The 20,357-nt window shown below is 38.9% G+C and overlaps 1 protein-coding gene across 5 annotated transcripts; it reads right to left on the bottom strand.

Annotated features, from left to right (window-relative positions):
* Positions 1-225: 225 nt before the first annotated feature.
* On the bottom strand, positions 226-20,003 carry LRRC34 (leucine rich repeat containing 34). 5 transcript variants are annotated; one of them, XM_077991660.1, is made up of 11 exons: positions 19,497-20,002; positions 15,643-15,760; positions 14,614-14,735; positions 14,454-14,518; positions 13,843-13,926; positions 11,349-11,477; positions 8,976-9,071; positions 4,921-5,075; positions 4,380-4,535; positions 3,660-3,786; positions 226-2,016 (listed from the first exon to the last, which is right to left on the bottom strand). In XM_077991660.1, the coding sequence occupies exons 1-11, from the start codon at positions 19,522-19,524 to the stop codon at positions 1,813-1,815; spliced, it is 1,284 nt and encodes a 427-aa protein (XP_077847786.1). In that variant the 5' UTR covers positions 19,525-20,002; the 3' UTR covers positions 226-1,812. The 5 variants fall into 5 exon arrangements, with proteins under 5 accessions (XP_077847786.1, XP_001092220.3, XP_014987136.3 ...); XM_001092220.5 differs by having other exon boundaries at positions 19,386-20,002; XM_015131650.3 differs by lacking the exon at positions 19,497-20,002 and adding an exon at positions 19,239-19,474.
* Between the last annotated feature and the right edge of the window lie 354 nt (positions 20,004-20,357).

A 20,357-nucleotide genomic window follows, 5' to 3' on the forward strand; every position in this document is an offset into this window, starting at 1 on the left:
AAAAGTGGCTTTGTAACAGTCACATGGTACAGAGAAGTAGGATGTAAATCTGAGACAACACTGGGTTGGATAATTGGAGCATGATGATCCTTTAGAAGGCAGGTACAGTATAACACTGGGAGCAGAAACCAGATGGATATGGTTGTAGTAGATATTAAGAAGACATAATAAATAAGTAATACTATAGAAAAGTTTGAAAAGGAGAGCATTTAAGACAAATCATCGTTATTTTCCCAAATATGTGAAAAGCACATACTGCTTTATTTTTTGCTTTCAAATTTGAAACATTGTAAAATGATGAGTATAATATGATCTGCAACAGTGTAAGATGGAGCAGTCTTTGAGCTGGGTCTTAAAGGATGATTGCTAAGAGAAGAATGAAACAATACCTACAATATGGTTGCAGATTTGCTCTTTATAATTTAGATGTGCAGAGGAAATGAGAGTTTTCCTATGGAACTTATATGTCCTTCCTCTTGAGCCCATACCCAGTGGTGAGTCTGGAAAAAATTAACTTTTACTTTTAGCCAGTTTAAAACCTAGTCTGATATAAAGGGGATAGAATTTATAATATCTTAAGGGATTTACAGGTAATGCTTACTCTTTTGGAGAAATGCTGTTTTATTTCTGCCCTTTGTCTCGCTAAAATGGTGTCCAGACATATCTTACAAGACGGTGGCCATCAGGATAGTCTTTCTTGAGCCCTTCCATTCTCTGGGCATTATACTGACCTCTGTTGCGGCAGGCAGCAGCTTATAAAATAAGACACCGAGTCTTTCCTAGTCTAGTCAGAGCCCAGTTGTCCTTTGCTGAACTGACTTCATCTCAGTTCTCTTGGATTTGGAAAACTCTCTGGGGCCCTGTCAACTGCAGTTCTGCCTCAGGCAGCAGTCTAGGTCAGATTATAGGTTTACCACCTGCACCCCACTGTGAGCCCAAGGTAAGCCTACTTGCTTCCCCTTCAGCCATCTTCTGAATTCCCCTTTGGGGGAATATGGGAACTTGTGGGTCCCTTCTGTAGCACACAGGAAGAGACCGTAGCCTGGGAAATCAAACTCTTTCCAGAATCTAGTAGACTCCCTAGTACCCAGCATGTGAGGAATACTACAAAGCAATGAAAAGTGAACAGACTACTGCTACATTAAACAACATAAATGAATCATACTAATATAATGTTGAACAAAAGAAGTCAGACACAAAAAGAGTGTATACTGTATGCTTCCATTTATATAAAGGTCAAGAACAGGCAAAACTACTCTTTGGTATTAGAAATCAGGATAGTGGTTATCTATGAGAGGAGGGTGGGAGAAGCTAGCAGCACTGACTTGGGAAAGGGGTATGTATATGTTTATATGTATTTGCCTGTATTTATGAAATTGTTATTAATACCTGTCTGTAACACGTAAATAGGTAGAATACTTTTTCAACTTCTGAACTTTGAAACCCTTTGAAAGTCACTGGTAATTTGCTACCACAAACCTTTGTATTAATACTACTTAATAACTTTCAGTTAGATACCTATAATGACCTTTACTTGCATGCTATTTCACTACTTGGTTATATTTTCATTATAAAAAGAAATTTAGTCTAGTTCCTTGGCCTCTTTCTCCAGGGTTAAAACTTTAGTTTATATTGTAAAATTTCTTTTAAAAAATTACCCTACTCAGTTTTTCACAATAGACAGTTATACGAAGTTATTATTTGAAAAAAGTAACCTGTTTTAATTTATAAAAGAAAACAAATAGGCTATAGAATATTAACCTCTGTGAAATAATAAGACAAATGTATGAAAATTATTTTAGAGCTACTTTTTCATGGCTGCTGACCTACTGGAACAAGAGCAAAACCTGCATTAGATGAATGGTCATAAGATTCTCCAGAAGTTGATGTCCAATAATAATGCTTTTTAAGACCATTGGAGACTTCTGCAAGATATACGCGTCCATCTACCACAAATGGCTCCACATCTGTATTGTCTGGTTTTAGACGACCCATTTGAATTAAGTCTGAATATGCCTAGGATTTTTAAGAAAAGAAAAACCGTATCATTAAGAAAAAATGTATTCAATTTACAGTGCTTAAAGAAATTTAAATATTCAAATTAGCTGTGCTAATTTGTAGTTTAAAATAAAATATTCTGAATAACATTGCAGAATTTTAATATTTTCCAGGTATTGTAGGTAGATTTTTATTCATTTAATTACACAGAATGAAATTATAATGTTGCAAAACTTATTTCTAACTTTTAATGTATTAGACATGTTTTGTCATTTTGTGACTCCTAGAGTTAATTTTCTGTACTACCAATTTTGTGGACCAAAGCTCTTACGGTCAAAATTTTCAAGTCCCACAGATGTTCATCAATTGGAATAGGTAGGGGGGCTGGGTAGGAGGGCTGTTGTATACATTCTCAAAAATCTGCTGATAGCTAGTTAGTTACCCATTCCTCAGAAAAATTAAGGGAATCCCAGATTTGGACATCCAATTATATGGAGTTCATGACCCCCCTGAATCTAATCTACAGATTTAGGCTAAGAGAGACAATTCCATAGAATTGGATGCTGACCTATTATTTCTTAATTGTAGAATTTATATATATATATAGAGAGAGAGAGAGTCTCGGTCTGTCGCCAAGCTGGAGTACAGTGGCACGATCTCGGCTCACTGCAACCTCTGTCTCCTGGGTTCAGGCGATTCTCCTGCCTCAGCCTCCCGAGTAGCTGGGACTGCAGGCCCACGCACCACCACAGCCAGCTAATTTTTGTACTTTTAGTAGAGATGGGGTTTCACCATGTTGGCCAGGATGGTCTCAATCTCTTGGCCTGGTGATCCCCCTGCCTTGGCCTCTCAAAGTGCTGGGATTACAGGCATGAGCCACGATCCTTAGTATCTATGTAACAGAGTCATACAAACATGTTGAACTGGTTTGTCAGTAAGGTTGGCATTATGGAGAAAGATGGAAATTTAAACATTAAAAGATTTAAAAGTCAAGTTGGTTTTTGCTTTAGCTTGTCATTCATCATTAGTTCCAGTTCCAAACTCAACTTATTCAGCTTCTGGTGTGTAAAACCTAAAGGATTACGGATGTTTTTCTAAAATTAAGGGTTGGTTTTTTGGGGAGGGTGGTTTAGACAATACTGTATGTTTTATTACTCTTTTTAGTGGTGGAATTTTGGTTAGTCCTTTTGCAAATTTTGAGAATTTTAACATCTACTTTTTCCCCTCATTCTTTCCAAATGAAAACTGTTACCATTATTTCTGCTTTGAAATTAGTATCAAAGGCTATCTGTATTTATGTGAGCAACATGCCAAATATTTTGATAGCTTGTACTCTATCTCTCCTATTCCATATTTTGGTATAATTATTAGGGAGCAGGTCAGAAATTTTGCTACATCTGATCAATAATTATGATTTTTTTTAACCTTAGAGGAATTCGAACTGTGTCATTCAGTGATGTGTAATACTAATACATAGTTTTAATGTCTTTTGTTATTTCAACCACCAAACTCTCTAGTAGCTAATTTTAGGACTTATGTTAATTATCAAAACTGCAGTGTCTCACTGTGTAACCATTTCTGAGGCACCTGTAAATAATACCTGATGTTACAGAGATGATCCCAGAAAAAGCCTTCAGTGAAGGAAAAAACTTAAAACTTACTACACACGTAGCCTCATCAAATTTGTTTCCCCAAATGTAGATATGAGAGAATGTGAGATTTGTTTTCATTGATTGTGAAAGTGCAACAAGTCCTTCTCCCTCTATGTTGTTGCTGACTACTGACAACCTGAAACCAATAGTTCCACAAGGAAAGAATACAAAAATTAGCAACATTTATTACAAACATTTTCTTGTGTAGTCTTAGCATTATTCCTCAGTATGTTGTAATGTAGTGGTAGAAATACTGACCATTTAATTCCTAAAATCCAAGAAACTTAGTTTTCTAATTAGATCCTTAGGTACTTAGTAGAACTAACTACATTTTGAAAGTCTTCTGTTTTATATTTTTCAGTAAATGTTTGGGTGGATAGCAGATATATTTTTCTGGATAAATGCATCCAAGTATTTTATTCTTTAGTTTTTATTTTTAAAAGTCTTGATCATATTGAATGCTTCTGATTTTTCTATTAGAATTCAGGATAAATAATATAAGCAATACAAATTTTCTCATTAATTTGAAGGAATCATTAGTAGAACCAGTCTAATTGTAAGACAGTACATTTGAAAAATAGAAATTTAAATGTTTACTGTAACAATACAATGTCAGTTTAGAAGCTGAGTTTTCATATTTCATCATCATCTTAAGAGTTCAGGGGTTTGAGGTTAGTATTTAAAAATTTGCTTTTTTGTTATTTTGATTAAATATAAAACCATACTAACGCTTTAAGACTCCTGTTGTGTGAAGTAAGAGTTTCACTGAGATAGTTTGCACCTGCATTTTCTATTCTGTTAAAGGAAAGATCTATTACTTCCAGGGTAGTGTTGCTTTTCAGTACATCAGCCAAATACACCATTCCATCATGAGTTATTTTGTTGCTGGGAAAGGAAAAATAGTTATATTTGAAAATATGAAATAGTGTTTTCATTCATAGCGAGAAGATGCTTGAAAACTTAAACAGTACTTTGTGTTTTAGTAAAGGTTTATTTTAATCACTTGATTTCCAAGAAAGTTAATGAAAATTCACCATAAAATATTGCTTTCATTCTTGTTTACACAACTAAATTGCTCATTTATGTTACTAAAAGACAGCAGTATTAAATATTAAAGCTTAGGACAAAGGGTTGACAATTGGTTGCAGTTTCTAATCATTGGAAATAATGTCTAACAAAGTATCCCAATTACCATGAATATTTATATATAGATTATTCCCATATTCCCATGATTTAACTTTGAATTATTAATGTGTAAATTATCACTTACCAGCTGACATCAAGGTAGCGCAGGCTACTGTTCAGATACAGTGCATCACATAACTGTTGTATACCACTGTTTTTTATATCATGCTTACACATGTGTAGTACAACAAGACAGTGATTTTCTTTCAACATGCGGCCTATATGGACTGTGGACTCTTCCTAAAAGTGGATAAAATCTTATTTCTAAAATATAATTTTGAAGTAGTGCATGTTTATCAGACATATGCTGTTATTTAAATTAGCTTTTAAAAAAGATTATATTGGTTAAAACTGTTAGTCTACAATTTGCATTTGTTTAGTCTATCTTAAAAAAATTATCTTTGCCACAAATGATATTTTTTACCTTCTCAGAAGGTAAAATATAGTCACTATATTTTACAAGTGCCTGCTACCTAAGTGATGTAAAAGATGCTGGTTAATTTGGTTTTTTAAAGGAACAATAATCAGTCATTTCGAAAGGAAAAAAAAATTGGTCCCATCATGTATTGAGCATGTAATCCATCTTTCAAATCTCTAAACCTTTCTTGTACTTTCCTTATGTTCCTGAACTTTGCTCTTGATCTCTACTTTTGACGGTTTTCAGACAAAATACGAAGACATTTCCCAATCTTTATTTTATATTAAGAATACATTCATTAACCCTGTGATATATCTGATCCTTCCCTTTTATATTCATCTCAAATTCCTAAGAGGTTTTATTCTTATATTCTGATCATCAGAAGACCTTTTTTTAAGTTCCACAATCTTGCTGCTTCTAGGCAAAAGATACATAGCATCAGTGAAGATTTGAATACCAGGCATTTTAAGTTTTTAACAAAATCAAAGCATATTTTCAAATGAATAGCCCAAAGTATTTTGTGACAAGAAGTACTCTTGCATGATTGCTGTATAACATAATAAGTTTTTTAGTCACTGCTGATGATGAACATAGATAACTATATGTGTTCTTGTTATATATAAAGGTACTTTGAAAAAAACTTTAAATGAAACCACATAGCAATAGCAGAAAGTACATAAGCTTTATAAAAATCAAATCTGTCAGATACCAGCTTTACCTTTTACTGGCTATATGGCTTTGGGCAAATATTTTCATCCAGCTGAGTCTCAATTTCCATTTTAGTAAAGTAGCTGAAATTATGCTTCCCTCACAGAAATAAGTTAACTGAAAAAAGGTACCTAGCACAAAATAAGTGTTCCATAGGCAGACTACAAAGCATTTATTATTGTTCAATATTCTGTAATTCTGTATTTGCTGAAATTGCTTTGACACTGAAAAGATATACCCTAAGGAATGTTATGTGGACTAGTATCTCCAAAAATGCAAGCCAGCCATGCTAAAGGGATGCTGTGTAGTCTAGGAACGTAAAAAAATGCAAACCAATCACACTTAGGGGGTTCCACTATTGCTCTACCTAGTGCCAGGCACAGAAGACAAACTCATTATGTTTTTGTGTTTGGGCCTTGATTGCAGTTCTAGGCTACAAAGCTTGAAAGCAGCTTTGATATCCTAATTAAGCAGATATCCTAATTAAGGGAGGAACTATTGTCAGAAATAGTAAAGGGTTTTAGCCCCATTCACCGAGTTTGTGACTTGATTTGTCTAGCGTGGCACCTGGCATCAGTATTTTTCAAGCTCCCCGGATAATGCCAATGAGTGTTAAAGGTGAAGTCCAACATCTTAACAGCTTTTTGTTATCCCATTCCTCCATGGTAATAAAACAGTAAAACCCATAAATGGAATTAATTTGCAGGTTTGTATTTGGGAACAGCAATTTAAGAGCAGAATTGTAGCCTTGGGGATAGAGAAGGTAGTGGCTGTCCTGGCTGTCCTGGAGAAGAACAAAACAGGCTAGCACCTAGCTGGCTGCCAGAAACACCAGGCTGAGAGCAACAAGGGGGCCTGGGCTTTTAATAATAAGCATCCTCAGGTGGATTTAGGAATGACACCACTCAACATTTTAAAAAGGGATCATGCTTATAATGTGATCTCCTATATATAAACATATTTCTGCACAGATACAATCCAGAAATTTTTTATTTAGCCTTCAAATCTCCTGTCATATCCTCAATCTGAGAACCTCCCTATCACACTCACCTCCCCTGCTTTGATTTTGATTACCCTCCTTATGTCCCCATGGCACCCCAAGCATATCACTCTCCAGACTTGTCAAGCTCCTTCCACCTAGATGGAAAACTCACTGAAGACAAGTGCTATGTAATTTATTTGACTTTAATACCTCTAGCACCTCGCTAGCATTGTGTCTGGTTTAAGGTTGCATTCAAATATTCATGGTGTGAATGAATCATGAGTGAAGCAATTCACTGCATGCCTACTTTGAGCTGTATTTTGCTAGCCTTTTAAATATTTTAAAAATAGGAATCTATTTGAAGATTCTGAGGGTCTTGTTGAATAGATTGGATTTACGTACATGAAACAAGGTGATGTAAAACTGCAAAAATTCTGGTACTGAAAAGTGCAAAGATAACTCAAAGGGAGATATCTATGTAGGCAAAGAATGTAAAATACACTTCTGAATATGAGAATACTACTTTAAAAATATCGTTAATTCTCAGTTATTCATACTGAGGGGGAACAATGAAGTAGATAATTTTAAATTATCTAAAGTGCTTTGATCATTTAAAAAGTCCAGAGTTTGGCTGGGCATGGTAGCTGATGCCTGTAATCCCAGCACTTTGGGAGGCCAAGGAAGGTAGATAGCTTAAGCTCAGGAGTTCAAGACCAGCCTGGACACCATGACAAAACCCTGTCTCTACCAAAAATACAAAAAAATTAGCTGGGCATGGTGGTGCATACCTGTGATCCCAGCTACTCAGGAGGCTGAGGTGGGAGGATCATTTGAGGCCAGAAGGTGGAGGCTGCCGTGAGCCGAGATCATGCCACCGCACTCCAGCCTGGGTGACAGAGTGAGACCTCATCTCAAAAAAAAAAAAAAAGTTCAAAATTCAAACATTTACATTGATTGATTGGTTGAGATGAAGATGAAGTCTCGCTCTGTTGCCCAGGCTGGAGTGCAGTGGTGAGATCTCAGCTCACTGCAACCTCTGCTTCCTGGATTCAAGCGATTCTCCAGCCTCAGCCTCCCAAGTATCTGGGATTACAGGCGCCTGCCACCATGCCTGGCTAATTTTTGTATTTTTAGTAGAGACTGGGTTTTGCCATGTTAGCCAGGCTGGTCTCAAACCGCCTGCCTTGGCCTCCCAAAGTGCTGGGATTACAGGTGTGAGCCACCATGCCCGGCCAAACATTACATTTTAAACATTGAACTTTATAAAGTGCTTTGACCATTTACTTTTCCTAATAGTTAGATATACGTTTTTGTTTATACCAATAATAATGTGAGTTCTTATTCTCTAGCTGTTTACAAGTGATAGGAGAAGAAAGCCACCCAGAAGGAGCAAGAAGTCATGAAAGTAGGAACCATGTTTTTACTCATCTTTCTGTCTCCAGCAAGCAGCTTATCTATAGATAGGATCAAGTCCAAACTTTCCAGACTGCTTTTCACACACATTTTGCTTTTATTACTCATGATTTCAAAGGTGTAATGGTTCAGCCACATCAATGTAACAAACAGTTCACACTGGGCTCTTATAATGTGGCCTTTAAAATCTTCACTATTAGGAGAATGGTGTGAACCCAGGAGGCAGAGCTTGCAGTGAGACGAGATCGTGCCAGCCTAGGCAACAGAGTGAGACTCCGTCTCAAAAAAAAAAAAAAAAAAAACCACTTCATTATTTATGCTTTCATCTTGACCACTTTGACCCTCGCAGGTTTACTCACTAAGAACTTGAGTTTCAAGAGAAAAGATGACATGTTTGCTGCTTAAGTAAGCAATATCTAAAAGCATATTTAGTTATAAACGTCTTACCAAGAATTGATATAATTTTCCTTTAAATAAACATTTTTATAAATAGTAGTTTACAAGATATAGTACACACATGTCTAAAAATAGTGTATTCATGTACCTTGACATAAACTTGTAGTAGTACCTTAGTTTCATTCATGTTGTTATATTAACTACCATCACTTTGAATACATACCTGTTCACCATACAGTATAGGTCGGTTTAGGTTTATTGCCTTAATTGCTTGGTTTCGAGTTAGTACTGTAGCAAATGCTATCACACTTTGCATTCCCTAAAAACAGGTAAATTCATTAAGGAAACTGACAAAGTATATAATAATCTCGCTACATAAATATTTCAAGATCAGCTATCTGCATTCTGATAAAATTATTTTTAAAATTTAAGCATTCCTTGCACTTTGAATTGTAAGTTGATCAAATTCAAAAATGAATTGTTACTGTATTCTTTTCTCCTGGCCCTAAAATCTAACTAAAATGTGGCATGGGGAGTTTCTTAATGTTTTAGTGTCCATTTCCTGGGTGTTTCCCTCTAGGTTTTTATTCCTCACCCCTCAAGCTTCTATGTGGATCCCAGCTAGAGCTCATACTACTTATGCAACACATATCATTGTACAAGCACTCTTATATTCATACTAGTACTTTAAGTGTGTGTGGTGGGAAAAGGTTACCAATCACATTTTTCACAGATCCTATAGGCTTCTCTTGCTCTATCTGACTGGAAGGGCCTAGTCCTCCCCCATATCTGTGATGGACACCACCATGTACACCCAGCTGGTATGCCGGAAACCATGGGCTTCCTCTCACTCTGCCATTCCTCTTAACCTTCCCATCCAGTTGATCACTAAGTCTTACAGATTCTGCTGCCTCCAAAAGATGTCTCAAATTAGTCTGTTCCTGTCCATCTCTGTGGCCACCACCCCAGCCCAAGTCCTCCTCACTTCTCACCTGGACTTCTAAGTGGTCAGATGGCTGCTTGTTGCCACCCTTTAATTCTCCACAGAGAAACCAGTAATCTAAAACTGCCAGATCATTACCCCTAAAAAATTATTTAAAAATATAAAAGAGCATTATAAGAGCCCAGTGTGAACTGTTTGTTACATTGATGTGGCTGAACCATTACACCTTTAAAATCATGAGTAATAAAAGCAAAATTGTATCTCTGGAAAAGTAAGAATCAAAGTAAGAAAGGAAGTTGGGGCCAGGCACGGTGGCTCACACCTGTAATCCCAGCACTTTGGGAGGCTGAGGCGGGTGGATCACCTGAGGTCAAGAGTTCGAGACCAGCCTAGCCAACATCATGAAACCTCATCTCTACTAAAAATACAAAAAAAAATTAGCCAGGTGTGGTGGTAGGCACCTGTAATCCCAGCTACTCAGGAGGCTGAGGCAGGAGAATCGCTTGAACCTGGGAGGTGGAGGTTGCAGTGAGCCGAGATCATGTCATTGCACTCCAGCCTGGGCAACAAGAGTGAGACTCTGTCTCCAAAAATAAAATAAAAAATCCTTCAGAATCTATTAAACCAGAGAGCCCCCTGGCCCATCTTATTTTCATGTCACATTGATTAACCTGAGGCTATACAACAGGTTCCCAAGAGTAGGCCTGAAGATTTGAAAACATGTCAGAGAAAGTGAAGCCTGGAATTTGAAGACATGCAAAAAAACACATTTCTCATTATCAGGCCAGGTGAAGGTTGAAAGCAACTTTTATATTTTTTAATAATTTTTAGAGACAGGGTCTTACCATGTTGCCCATGCTGGAGTACAGTGGATGTTCACAGGCACGATTGTAGTGCACTGTAACCTCAAACTCCTGGGCTCAAGAGATTCTCCCACCTCAGCCTCCTGAATAGCTGGGACTACAGGTACATGTCACGTCACCCAGCTTCAGAGCAGCTTTTAGCATCATTTTAAGTTTTTGTGCTACAATATAAGTAACTACTAAAAAGTATTTTATTTTTGTTTTGAGGCAGTCTCGCTCTGTCGCCCGGGGGCTGGAGTGCAGTGACATGATCTCAGCTCACTGCAGCCTCCGCCTTCTGGTTCAAGCGATTCTTCTGCCTCAGCCTCCTGAGTAACTGGGATTACAGGCTTCCGCCACCAAGCCCTGACTAATTTTTGTATTTTCAGTAGAGACGAGGTTTCACAATGTTGGCCAGGCTGGTCTTGTACTCCTGACCTCAGGTGATCCACCTGCCTCGGCCTCCCAAAGTGCTGGGATTATAAGTGTGAGCCACTGCACCCAGCTTAACATGTATTTTCAAAAGTAAAAAAATTATATGAATAAAGTAATATTTGTTTAATTAAAGTGAACATGATCTTTTTCTAAAAATTCCATACAGTTTAAGATGAGCTATGTAGATGGAAGTTTAGGAATATTTTTATTAAGTATTTTTGTGTTATTTACTATAGTCTGATTTTATTAATCTGCACTATTATGTCTAGGGGAAAAATACCTTTTCTCTGATATTAGACATAAGAAGCAAAATTAGTCATTGATAAGACTCTCATTTAGCTTATCTGGATGATTTTCTCATAACCATTTTACTCACCAGGTCACAGTCACCCAGATCTAATTTCTCTAACGATGAATTAATTTGCAGCATTGCAGCAAAAGACATTCCACCTTTATTTTCAATTTTGTTTCCAGTCATTCTTAGGTATTTTAGAGTCTGATTCTTCTGAAAAGGAAAAAAAAAATTTATTTAAAAATTTTTAATCCACAGAATTCTATACATTACATGAATTAGGAGACTATTACTATTTGCAGCCTCCAGTTTTCATGGAGACAGACCAGGGTATATTCCTTTTTTTTTTTTTTTTTTTTGAGTCTCGCTCTGTCGCCCAAGCTGGAGTGCAGTGGTGCGATCTCGGCTCACTGCAAACTCCGCCTCCCGGCTTCACGCCCTTCTCCTGTCTCAGCCTCCCGAGTAGTTAGGACTACAGGCGCCCGCCACCACGCCTGGCTAATTTTTTTTTTTTATATTTTTAGTAGAGACAGGGTTTCACCGTGTTAGCCAGGATGGTCTCGATCTCCTGACCTCATGATCCACCCACCTCGGCCTCCCAAAGTGCTGGGATTACAGGCATGAGCCACCGTGCCCAGCCAGAACAGGATATATTCCTTAAAGGTAACATTCAATCTACCATAATAGATAAAAATCTAGTTTAACAGTTGAGTAGAAATAATGCCCAAGAAACAGATGCCCAAGCAATAACCAGTAAATAAACCATATATTAATAAACTTTCCTTTCACTGGAAAAATCTGTAAATTTATCTTAAGAAAATTATAGCACTTCACTTTTTTAAATTGAGGTGAAATTCACATAACATAAAACTGACCATTTTTAAGTATACAATTCAGTAGCATTTAGTACATTCACAGTATTGTGCAGTCATCACCTGTAGCTAATTCCAAAACATTTTCATCATCCCCGAAGCCAGTCCTATTCCATTAACCAGTCACTCCCCATTCCTCCTATATCACTTTTAAAGTAATATAATGTGATAAATATTTCACAAAATTACAGACATTTCATCATTCTAATGAGTAAATATTAGGACATATGTAGGGAAAAGAAAGATCAGACTGCTACTGTGTCTATATAGAAAGAAGTAGACATAAGAGACTCCATTTTGTTCTGTATTTGAGATGCTGTTAATCTGTGACCCTACCCCCAACCTTGTCCTTGCAAGAGACATGTGCTGTGGTGACTCAGGTTTAATGGATTTTGGGCTGTGCAGGATGTGCTTTGTTAAACAAGTGCCTGAAGGCAGTATGCTGGTTAAAAGTCATCACCATTCTCTTAATCTCAAGTACCCAGGGACACGTACACTGACAAAGGTCGCAGGGACCTCTGCCTAGGAAAGCTAGGTATTGTCCAAGGTTTCACCCCATGTGATAGTCTGAAATATGGCCTCGTGGGAAGAGAAAGACCTGATCGTCCCCCATCCTGACACCCGTGAAGGGTCTGTGCTGAGGAGGACGAGTGTAAGAGGAAAGAAGCCGCTTGGCAGTTGAGATAGAGAAAAGCATCTGTCTCCTGCCCATCCCTGGGCAATGGAACATGTCTGTGTAAAACCCAATGGAATGCCATCCCTGGGCAATGCAACATGTCCGTGTAAAACAGATTGTATGTTCTGTTTACTGAGAAAGGAGAAAACCACCTTAGGGTGAAAGGTGGGACTTGCTAGCACAATGCTGCTCTTTATGCACTAAAAAGGTTTATGAAGATATTTGCATATGCCTATCAAGGCACAGCACTTTTCCTTAAACTTATTCATGTCACAGAGATCTTTATTCATACAGAAATAAACCCCTGTAATGATGGTTACTGATTTTTGGACAAAGCTGTGAAGACAATTCAATGGGAGAAAGAAGTCTTTTAACAAATGATGTTAGGACACGTGGATATACACATGCAAAAGAATAAAGTTGGACTCCTACCTCATACCATATTCAAAAATTAAAATGGATCAAAGAATTAAAGAGCTAAAACTATAAAACTCTTTAAAAAACATAAATTTTTGTGACTGGGTTTTCAAGATGAACCTTGAAAACATTAAGCCAGTCACAAAGGCCACATATTGTATGATTCTGTTTATATGAAATATATGAAATGTCCACAGTAGGCAAATATATAGAGAGATGAAGTAGGTTAGTGACTGCCAGGGGCTGGAGAGTAGGGGGTGGAAAAGATGGAGAGGGATTGCTTATGAGTTTAGGGCTTTTCTTTTTAGGGTGATAAGTATGTTTTAAAAATAGTGATAGTAGTGATACTTGCACAGCTCTGTGAATATATTAATACTTAAAACACCACTGAAGACTTTCAAAGGGTAGATTTTATGTATGTGAATTAAATCTTAGTAAAACTATGACTTCAAAAGTGTTCATGCAATGTCTACACTTGAATAAAGTATAATAAAAATATGTATTCCTACAATATTAAAATAAATTCACTTCAACATCGGACGCTGTTGGTTCCAAGCTATCAGAAGTTAGAATTTCCAAATAAAATGTTAGTTTGAAATACATAAATGCTTACATGTAGCACTTTAGCAATCAATTCTCCACCTTCAGGCCCAATATCATTAAACATGAGGTTTAAGTAAATGAGATTGAGTTGTTTCTATGAGAGAAAATAAGCTATTACACATTATTATTATTATTGGAAATTGATCGGTTTTACATACATACACACAGTATATATATATATATATATATACACACACACACACACACACACAGTATATACTTTATTTGAATAAGTGTTTTCCTCCAAAGAAAATCTTTATAACCAAGAAAGACTGTATCCTAGCAAAAACAACTACCATTAAGGAAAAAAAAAATCATTCTTATGTAAACAAAATATAATTACAATATAAATGAAAGAAAAACTTTCGTTTTGATCAATCTGAAAGATGGATGTGGTGTATATATTTAATCATGGTGTACAAGTTTGCAAAAGAACTCAGGAGCTCTAGCTACTGGCTCCCTTGAGACCAAATTCACAGTGGGTTTCCAGTATATTTCAAGTGTTCTAGCACAGAGTCGGGACCCTTGACATCGGGTAAAACTAGTATTTTATGTGTGTGTCATTAGACTAATTGGTTTCACTGTAAATGGAACTAAGGACATTTTGTAGTAAAATAATACCTGAACCAGTTTCGCAGCATAGTATGCACCAACATCACCTAGAAGGTTATATCCAGCATCCAAACCTGAAGCACAGATGAATAGAGCTGATATTCCTTATAAAGAATACTTAAATCAGATCAATGAAAAGCAGGAGGTATTGATTCTTATGGAAACATACCATTAATATACAGACAATTCTTTAAAATTCTGGAAAGAATCCAAAAATCTTCACCTGTAACTCTTTCTACTGGCACTAAGCGATTGTTACCAGCAATGTTTAATGTGATTCCTGCTGCTAGCCTGTTAAAATACAAAAAAAAAAAAAAAAGATTTTGAAACAGAAACCCAGTAAAGAATTAAAGTATGTTTCCTTCATGTATAAATAGTCATATCACAGATAACAGTTACTGGAAGCAAGCATAAAGTAAGTAGACTTATATAGTATGTTTATAACAGGTAACTTAAAACTACTGAACATTCTGCAGACTGCAAAGTGCTTTAAAAGATTCCGTATAATTTCTCTCTCACACACACTCACACTCACACAAACAGTATCCCCACTTTTATAGATAACAACACTGAAAACTTCAATGATTTTCTTAGACTCACCCAGCTCAGGTCAAGCGCGGTGGTCACGCCTGTTAATCTCAGCACTTTGGGAGGCCAAGGCGGGCGGATCACCTGAGGTCAGGAGTTCGAGACCAGCCTGGCCAACATGGTGAAACCCTGTCTCTACTAAAAATACAAAAATTAGCCGGGCATGGTGGCGGGCGCCTATAATCCCAGCTACTCAGGAGGCTGAGAGAGGAGAACTGCTTGAACCCAGGAGGCAGAGTTTGCAGTGAGCCAAGATCATGCCACTGCACTCTAGCCTGGGGGACAGAGGGACACACTCGTCTCAGAAAAAAAAAAAAAGATTCACCCCGCCCACACACACACAAAAAAGATTCACCCCGCCCACAGAAGTTAAAGATCACTCTGGAGCCCAAGCTTGGGTACTCCCGGTCTAGTGCTCTTTCCTGAATGCTATACCACCTCTAAGACCTACTAACAGTGTTGCTCGTCTGCTTACTTACCTGAATCAAACGGTATATCCATTTTACCAAGCATTTTCAAATGGCTATAAAATCACTCAATATGTTAGGATTTTCACACACATGAATATAAGCAAACACTATTAATGTAATCAAGTATTTGTCTTTCTTACCCCTTTTTAATTTCTTTATCCACTTCTTGGAGTATACGCAATATAAAAGGATTAATTTTCTGGGATTTTTCCATACACAGATTAGAATAATGTTCCTGGAGACCAGATTCTGGAGATTCTGAAAAATATATGCATCATCCATCACATATAAATTATTCTAGAAACTTTTTGAATACCATAAAAACTATACTTCTTTCAAAGATATGAGTTGTACGTGTGTATAGTGGGGGTAGGGAAGAAAAGGAAACAAATAAGGTTAGAAAAAAAGAAGAGAAAAATAATGGGATAGATAATTAAAATGCTGTTTGGAGAACTAGGGCCACTGAACCACCCACTGAGGCTTGGCAGACACTGGCTTAAGTGAGCACCCTACATTGGAAGTGACATTAAGGGAGAACTAAGCTCCATTATGTGCCAGTTCTGGTAGCTGAGGAAAATGACTTCCAAAGACATTATATATTTTGTCCTAAACCATGCAGCTAATAAGGGCAGAGTGCAGAATCAAACTGATTCCAAAACCTCTTTCCACTGTGCCCTATTGGGTTGCAGTGACTCAACATTTCTTTCTTTCTTTTTTTTTTTTTTTTTTCAGTATCTCAGCATCCATCAGAGGAAAAGGTTTCTTAAAATAGCTTCATATAAAAACAATTTTATCTAATAACCTAACTCAAAAGGGATCTGAAAAATCACCTACTCCCACAAGCTTCTTGGATACCCTCTACATCATCCCAAGTTTGAATGTAACTGTCAGTTCTTCATACCAAATCGAGGCCTGGCTCACAGAAGCTCTTCTCCTACCCAGCCTTCCATCTCCTCTTTCTAAAGGTGACTTTTCCCTAAGTTCTTAAGAAGATAGAAACAAAGCAGGAATTGAGATCTCCTTTCTCTTATACATGCAGCTTTCCTTAATGACCTTACTGTTTTCAGTAATACCTCAAAAGCATCTTCTGCAAGGCCTACGTCTTCTGGGGTAGAAGTTATGCTGTTACTTTTCTTAGAAGCACAGGCCACTGTTTTTGTTTCTATACTTCTACCTTTTGTGGATGTCTTTTAAAAATTTGTGCACAGAGATCTCATTGCTCAACCAGCCTAGCTTTTTAGGAGCTGGCTTCTCTTCTAAGTCTCTATATCTCAGAAATGTTTACTGAGTGTCCTTTGCACTCTGAAGAATAATGAGTTTGCTAAATGGATCTGCAGAACAAGATTTAACATGAGGAACATTACATTTCAGATGAAAGCAAACAAAATTTTCTTATAGTTTTTAATAACCTTTTTAAAAATAAATTTAATATACTTATTCCAGACAATTTGGAAATTTCTTTTTTTTTTTTTGAGACCAGTTCTCAATCTGCCACCCAGGCTGGAGAGCAGGAGCGCAATCTCAGCTCACTGCAACCTCTGCCTCCCGGGTTCACGCGGTTCTCCTGCCTCAGCCTCCCAAGTAGCTGGGACTACAGGCACACACCACCACACCCGGCTATAAAGACGCAGTTTCACCATGTTGGCCAGACTGGTCTCAAACTCCTGCCCTCAAGTGATCAGCCCGCCTCAGCCTCCCAAAGTGCTGGGATTACAGGTGAGCCAATGCACCCGACCGGAAATTTCTAGTATTAAAAGAAAATACATGTTACTCTGCAATCCCGCTGCCAAAGAACAACCACAATTGAGGTCTAGGCATACATACTTCCTATAGTTTTTCTTTCATATGCATATTAAGTATTTTTTAAACAAAATTGGAATCTTTGGATATAATTTTATATGCTGTTTTTTTCAGTTAACATTATATTGTAAGCAGTTTTCCCATGTCACTAGATAATCTCTGACAATTTTAAATAGCATAATTTCTGTCATGTGGATAGATGTACATATTGAAAAAGCTTCACCTATTTTGGAAAATTTTCATGTATTTAAATGATATTGTAGCACAATATTTCCCAAATTGTATTTTGTGGAATATTCATGTTCTACAGGATGATCAAAGGTGTTCCAAACAGAATAGGTTTTATTATCAAGTAAGTTTGAGAAGTGCTAAAATAAACAAAACTATACAGAGACACAACACTTCTCAGAGTATTTAAAACATGTGCACACTCTTCAAACTGTTAAGCTTGAGAATAGGGAAGATAAGAATGCTGCATTTCTGGCCGGGTGCGGTGGCTCATGCGTGTAATCCCAGCACTTTGGGAGGCCGAGGCAGGTGGATCACTTGAGGCCAGGAGTTCGAGACCAGCCTGGCCAACATGGTGAAACCCTATCTCTACCAAAAAATACAAAAATTAGCCGGCGTGGTGGCGCGTGCCTGTAGTCCCAGCTACTTGGGAGGTTGAGGCGACAGAATCGCTTGAACGCGAGCAGTGGAAGTTGCAAGATTGCAGGGAGCAGAGATCGCGCCACTGCACTCCAGCCTGGGTGACAGAGGAGACTCCATCTCAAACACACACACACACACACACACACACACACACACACACACACACACCCCTCACTTGGAATGCAATCTAGAAAATGCTGCTTTAGCGTCCTCCCCAGGAAACAAAGCAAGTAGATCCCAAATAGAAGATGGAGCTGGGCTCCCAGTAGGCTTCTTTCTTCCCTACTCTCTTCCTTGGCATTAAGAGAAAGATTGCCCTGAGAATCTCCGAGATTCAGCGCTGCCCACACCACAAACAAGGCACAGAAATGTGTCAGACTACAATTCATTTTCGCAAAGGCATGAAGGAATCTTAGACTACGAGCTAAATACAGCTAAACAAAATTATGGAAATATTATTATTTAACAAGCTAGCCACAGATTTACAGTATTTAAAAGTTTCTGCTACCCTTCCTTTGACTTAAAATTCACCTATGTATTTTGTATGCCAGGATTTTATGGCACCAATGAATTTATTTCCTATACTATATAGTAAAGTAAAAACTAGGAAATAACCCAGCTACGCAGAAAAATGTAAAGAACCTAACCCAAATTTCATTTTTTCATCCACGACTCTGGCAGCACGTTTTACAATTTCCAGAGAAAGGACTTATTTAGGAGGCAGATCCCTCCAAAACATGCTTTTCTATACTTAGCCAAGCACTGGGAAATCCAAGAGATGAGCATGAGTCAGAACGTGGGGGCCCCACCCAGAATCCGCAGTGTGCACATTTGAACAAATTGTTATCCCAGCTTTAATTTCCTTTCATGCTAAAGGCAGAGCCTAACACTGCCCATTCAGTGAGTACTATTAAGCCAGCCTCCGAACACAGTTCCGTATCCACAAACATACTTTAAAGCAAGCATATAAAACGGAAATGGCGTGTAAGGGGTGGCCCTTCAGGGTATGCTTAACTCGCTAAAGATCATTCATGGGCGCAGAAATATTTAAAATGGAGACAGTACAGAGGTGCAAAGTCAGAAACGGTATCAAGACCCTCATGCCCACCTGTGACCTGCTCTCTGGGACTTTCACAAAAAGGGGTCTGAGAAGAGCCCTCCAGCCACACCCTCCCGGAGGGAGACCCTGGAGATCCCGAGAGCACGGCGACAGACACCATCTGCACAACCTATCGCACAAACGGCGGGGACTCCTCTCCCGCCCTCGTTTCGGGGCGCCCCAAACCTCTGGTCACAGATGGGGTTCCCAGGGGCACTCTCCCTCCGCGCCGCCTTGGGCTGGCGGGCTGCTAGGACTTCGGCAGTGGGACCCCGGCGCCCCTCGCGCGTTTCGTCCGGGCCAGGCCGCGCAGACGGGCTCCCTACTTCTTACCGCGCTGGCCCACCACGGCCGCGCCCGGAGTACGGGCCTGAGTGGGGGCCCAAGCCGGGGACCTGGCCGGCGCACGGGCGGCCTCCCGGGGGCTCCCCATGCTCCTCTCACCCACTGGCCGCGGCGGCTGCGCTGCCATGGCGACCGCGCGCGCGCTTACAGTCCGCCTGCAGCTGTGAGGCGGCTACACAAGCCCCAGCGCCAGCCTGCGCCGAGTCCAGCCAGCTGTGCCTGCCCGGGCCCCGAGGCCTAACTGCTAAGGCAGTGACCGCTAACTCTGTGGAGGTCCTCTGTCACTCTGCCCTGGTTAAAGGCAGCCTGAGGGAGGGCGTCCTGGCTCCTTTGCAGGGAGGAGTTCCCGAGGTTTGAGGGGCTCCGCTGCTGAGCTAGGGCTGGGACTACAAAGAAGATTATGACAAAGCCCCCTCCTGCAAAGTGTTCACCGGCCTGCTCGGCCAGCGAACAAGCAGAGAGTAGCATCAGCACATGATAAAGCCGTAGGGCTTTGGGAGCAAAAAGGGTTTTGTGCTCCCAAAGGGCGGGGCTACCTCCCCAAAGGGAGGGCTTCTTGAAGGAGGTGATATCTGGATGGTCGGAAGGAGGCTGCCAGAGGGCAGAATGCTTGGTGCGTTCTGGGCATGCGCAGGTACTTAACTATACTCAGATCAGTACAGACAACCGGGAGGCGGGCGGGGCCCGATCTACGTGTGTTACTAAAAGGCCAGGGGTTGCGTCTAGATCCTGCTGCTCCTGGCACAGAATGCCAATCACTGAAACAATGAGAATTCCCAGGGAAGAAGGCAATTGCCAGGGAAGAACAAGATTTAACATGAGGAACATTATATTTCAGATGAAAGCAAACAAAATTTTCTTACAGTTTTTAATAACCTTTTAAAAAATAAATTTAATATACTTATTCCAGACAATTTGGAAATTTCTTTTTTTTTGAGACCGGTTCTCAATCTGCCGCCC

The sequence above is a fragment of the Macaca mulatta genome, chromosome 2 (assembly GCF_049350105.2).
Source record: "Macaca mulatta isolate MMU2019108-1 chromosome 2, T2T-MMU8v2.0, whole genome shotgun sequence".
In the NCBI taxonomy this organism is placed as follows: domain Eukaryota; kingdom Metazoa; phylum Chordata; class Mammalia; order Primates; family Cercopithecidae; genus Macaca; species Macaca mulatta.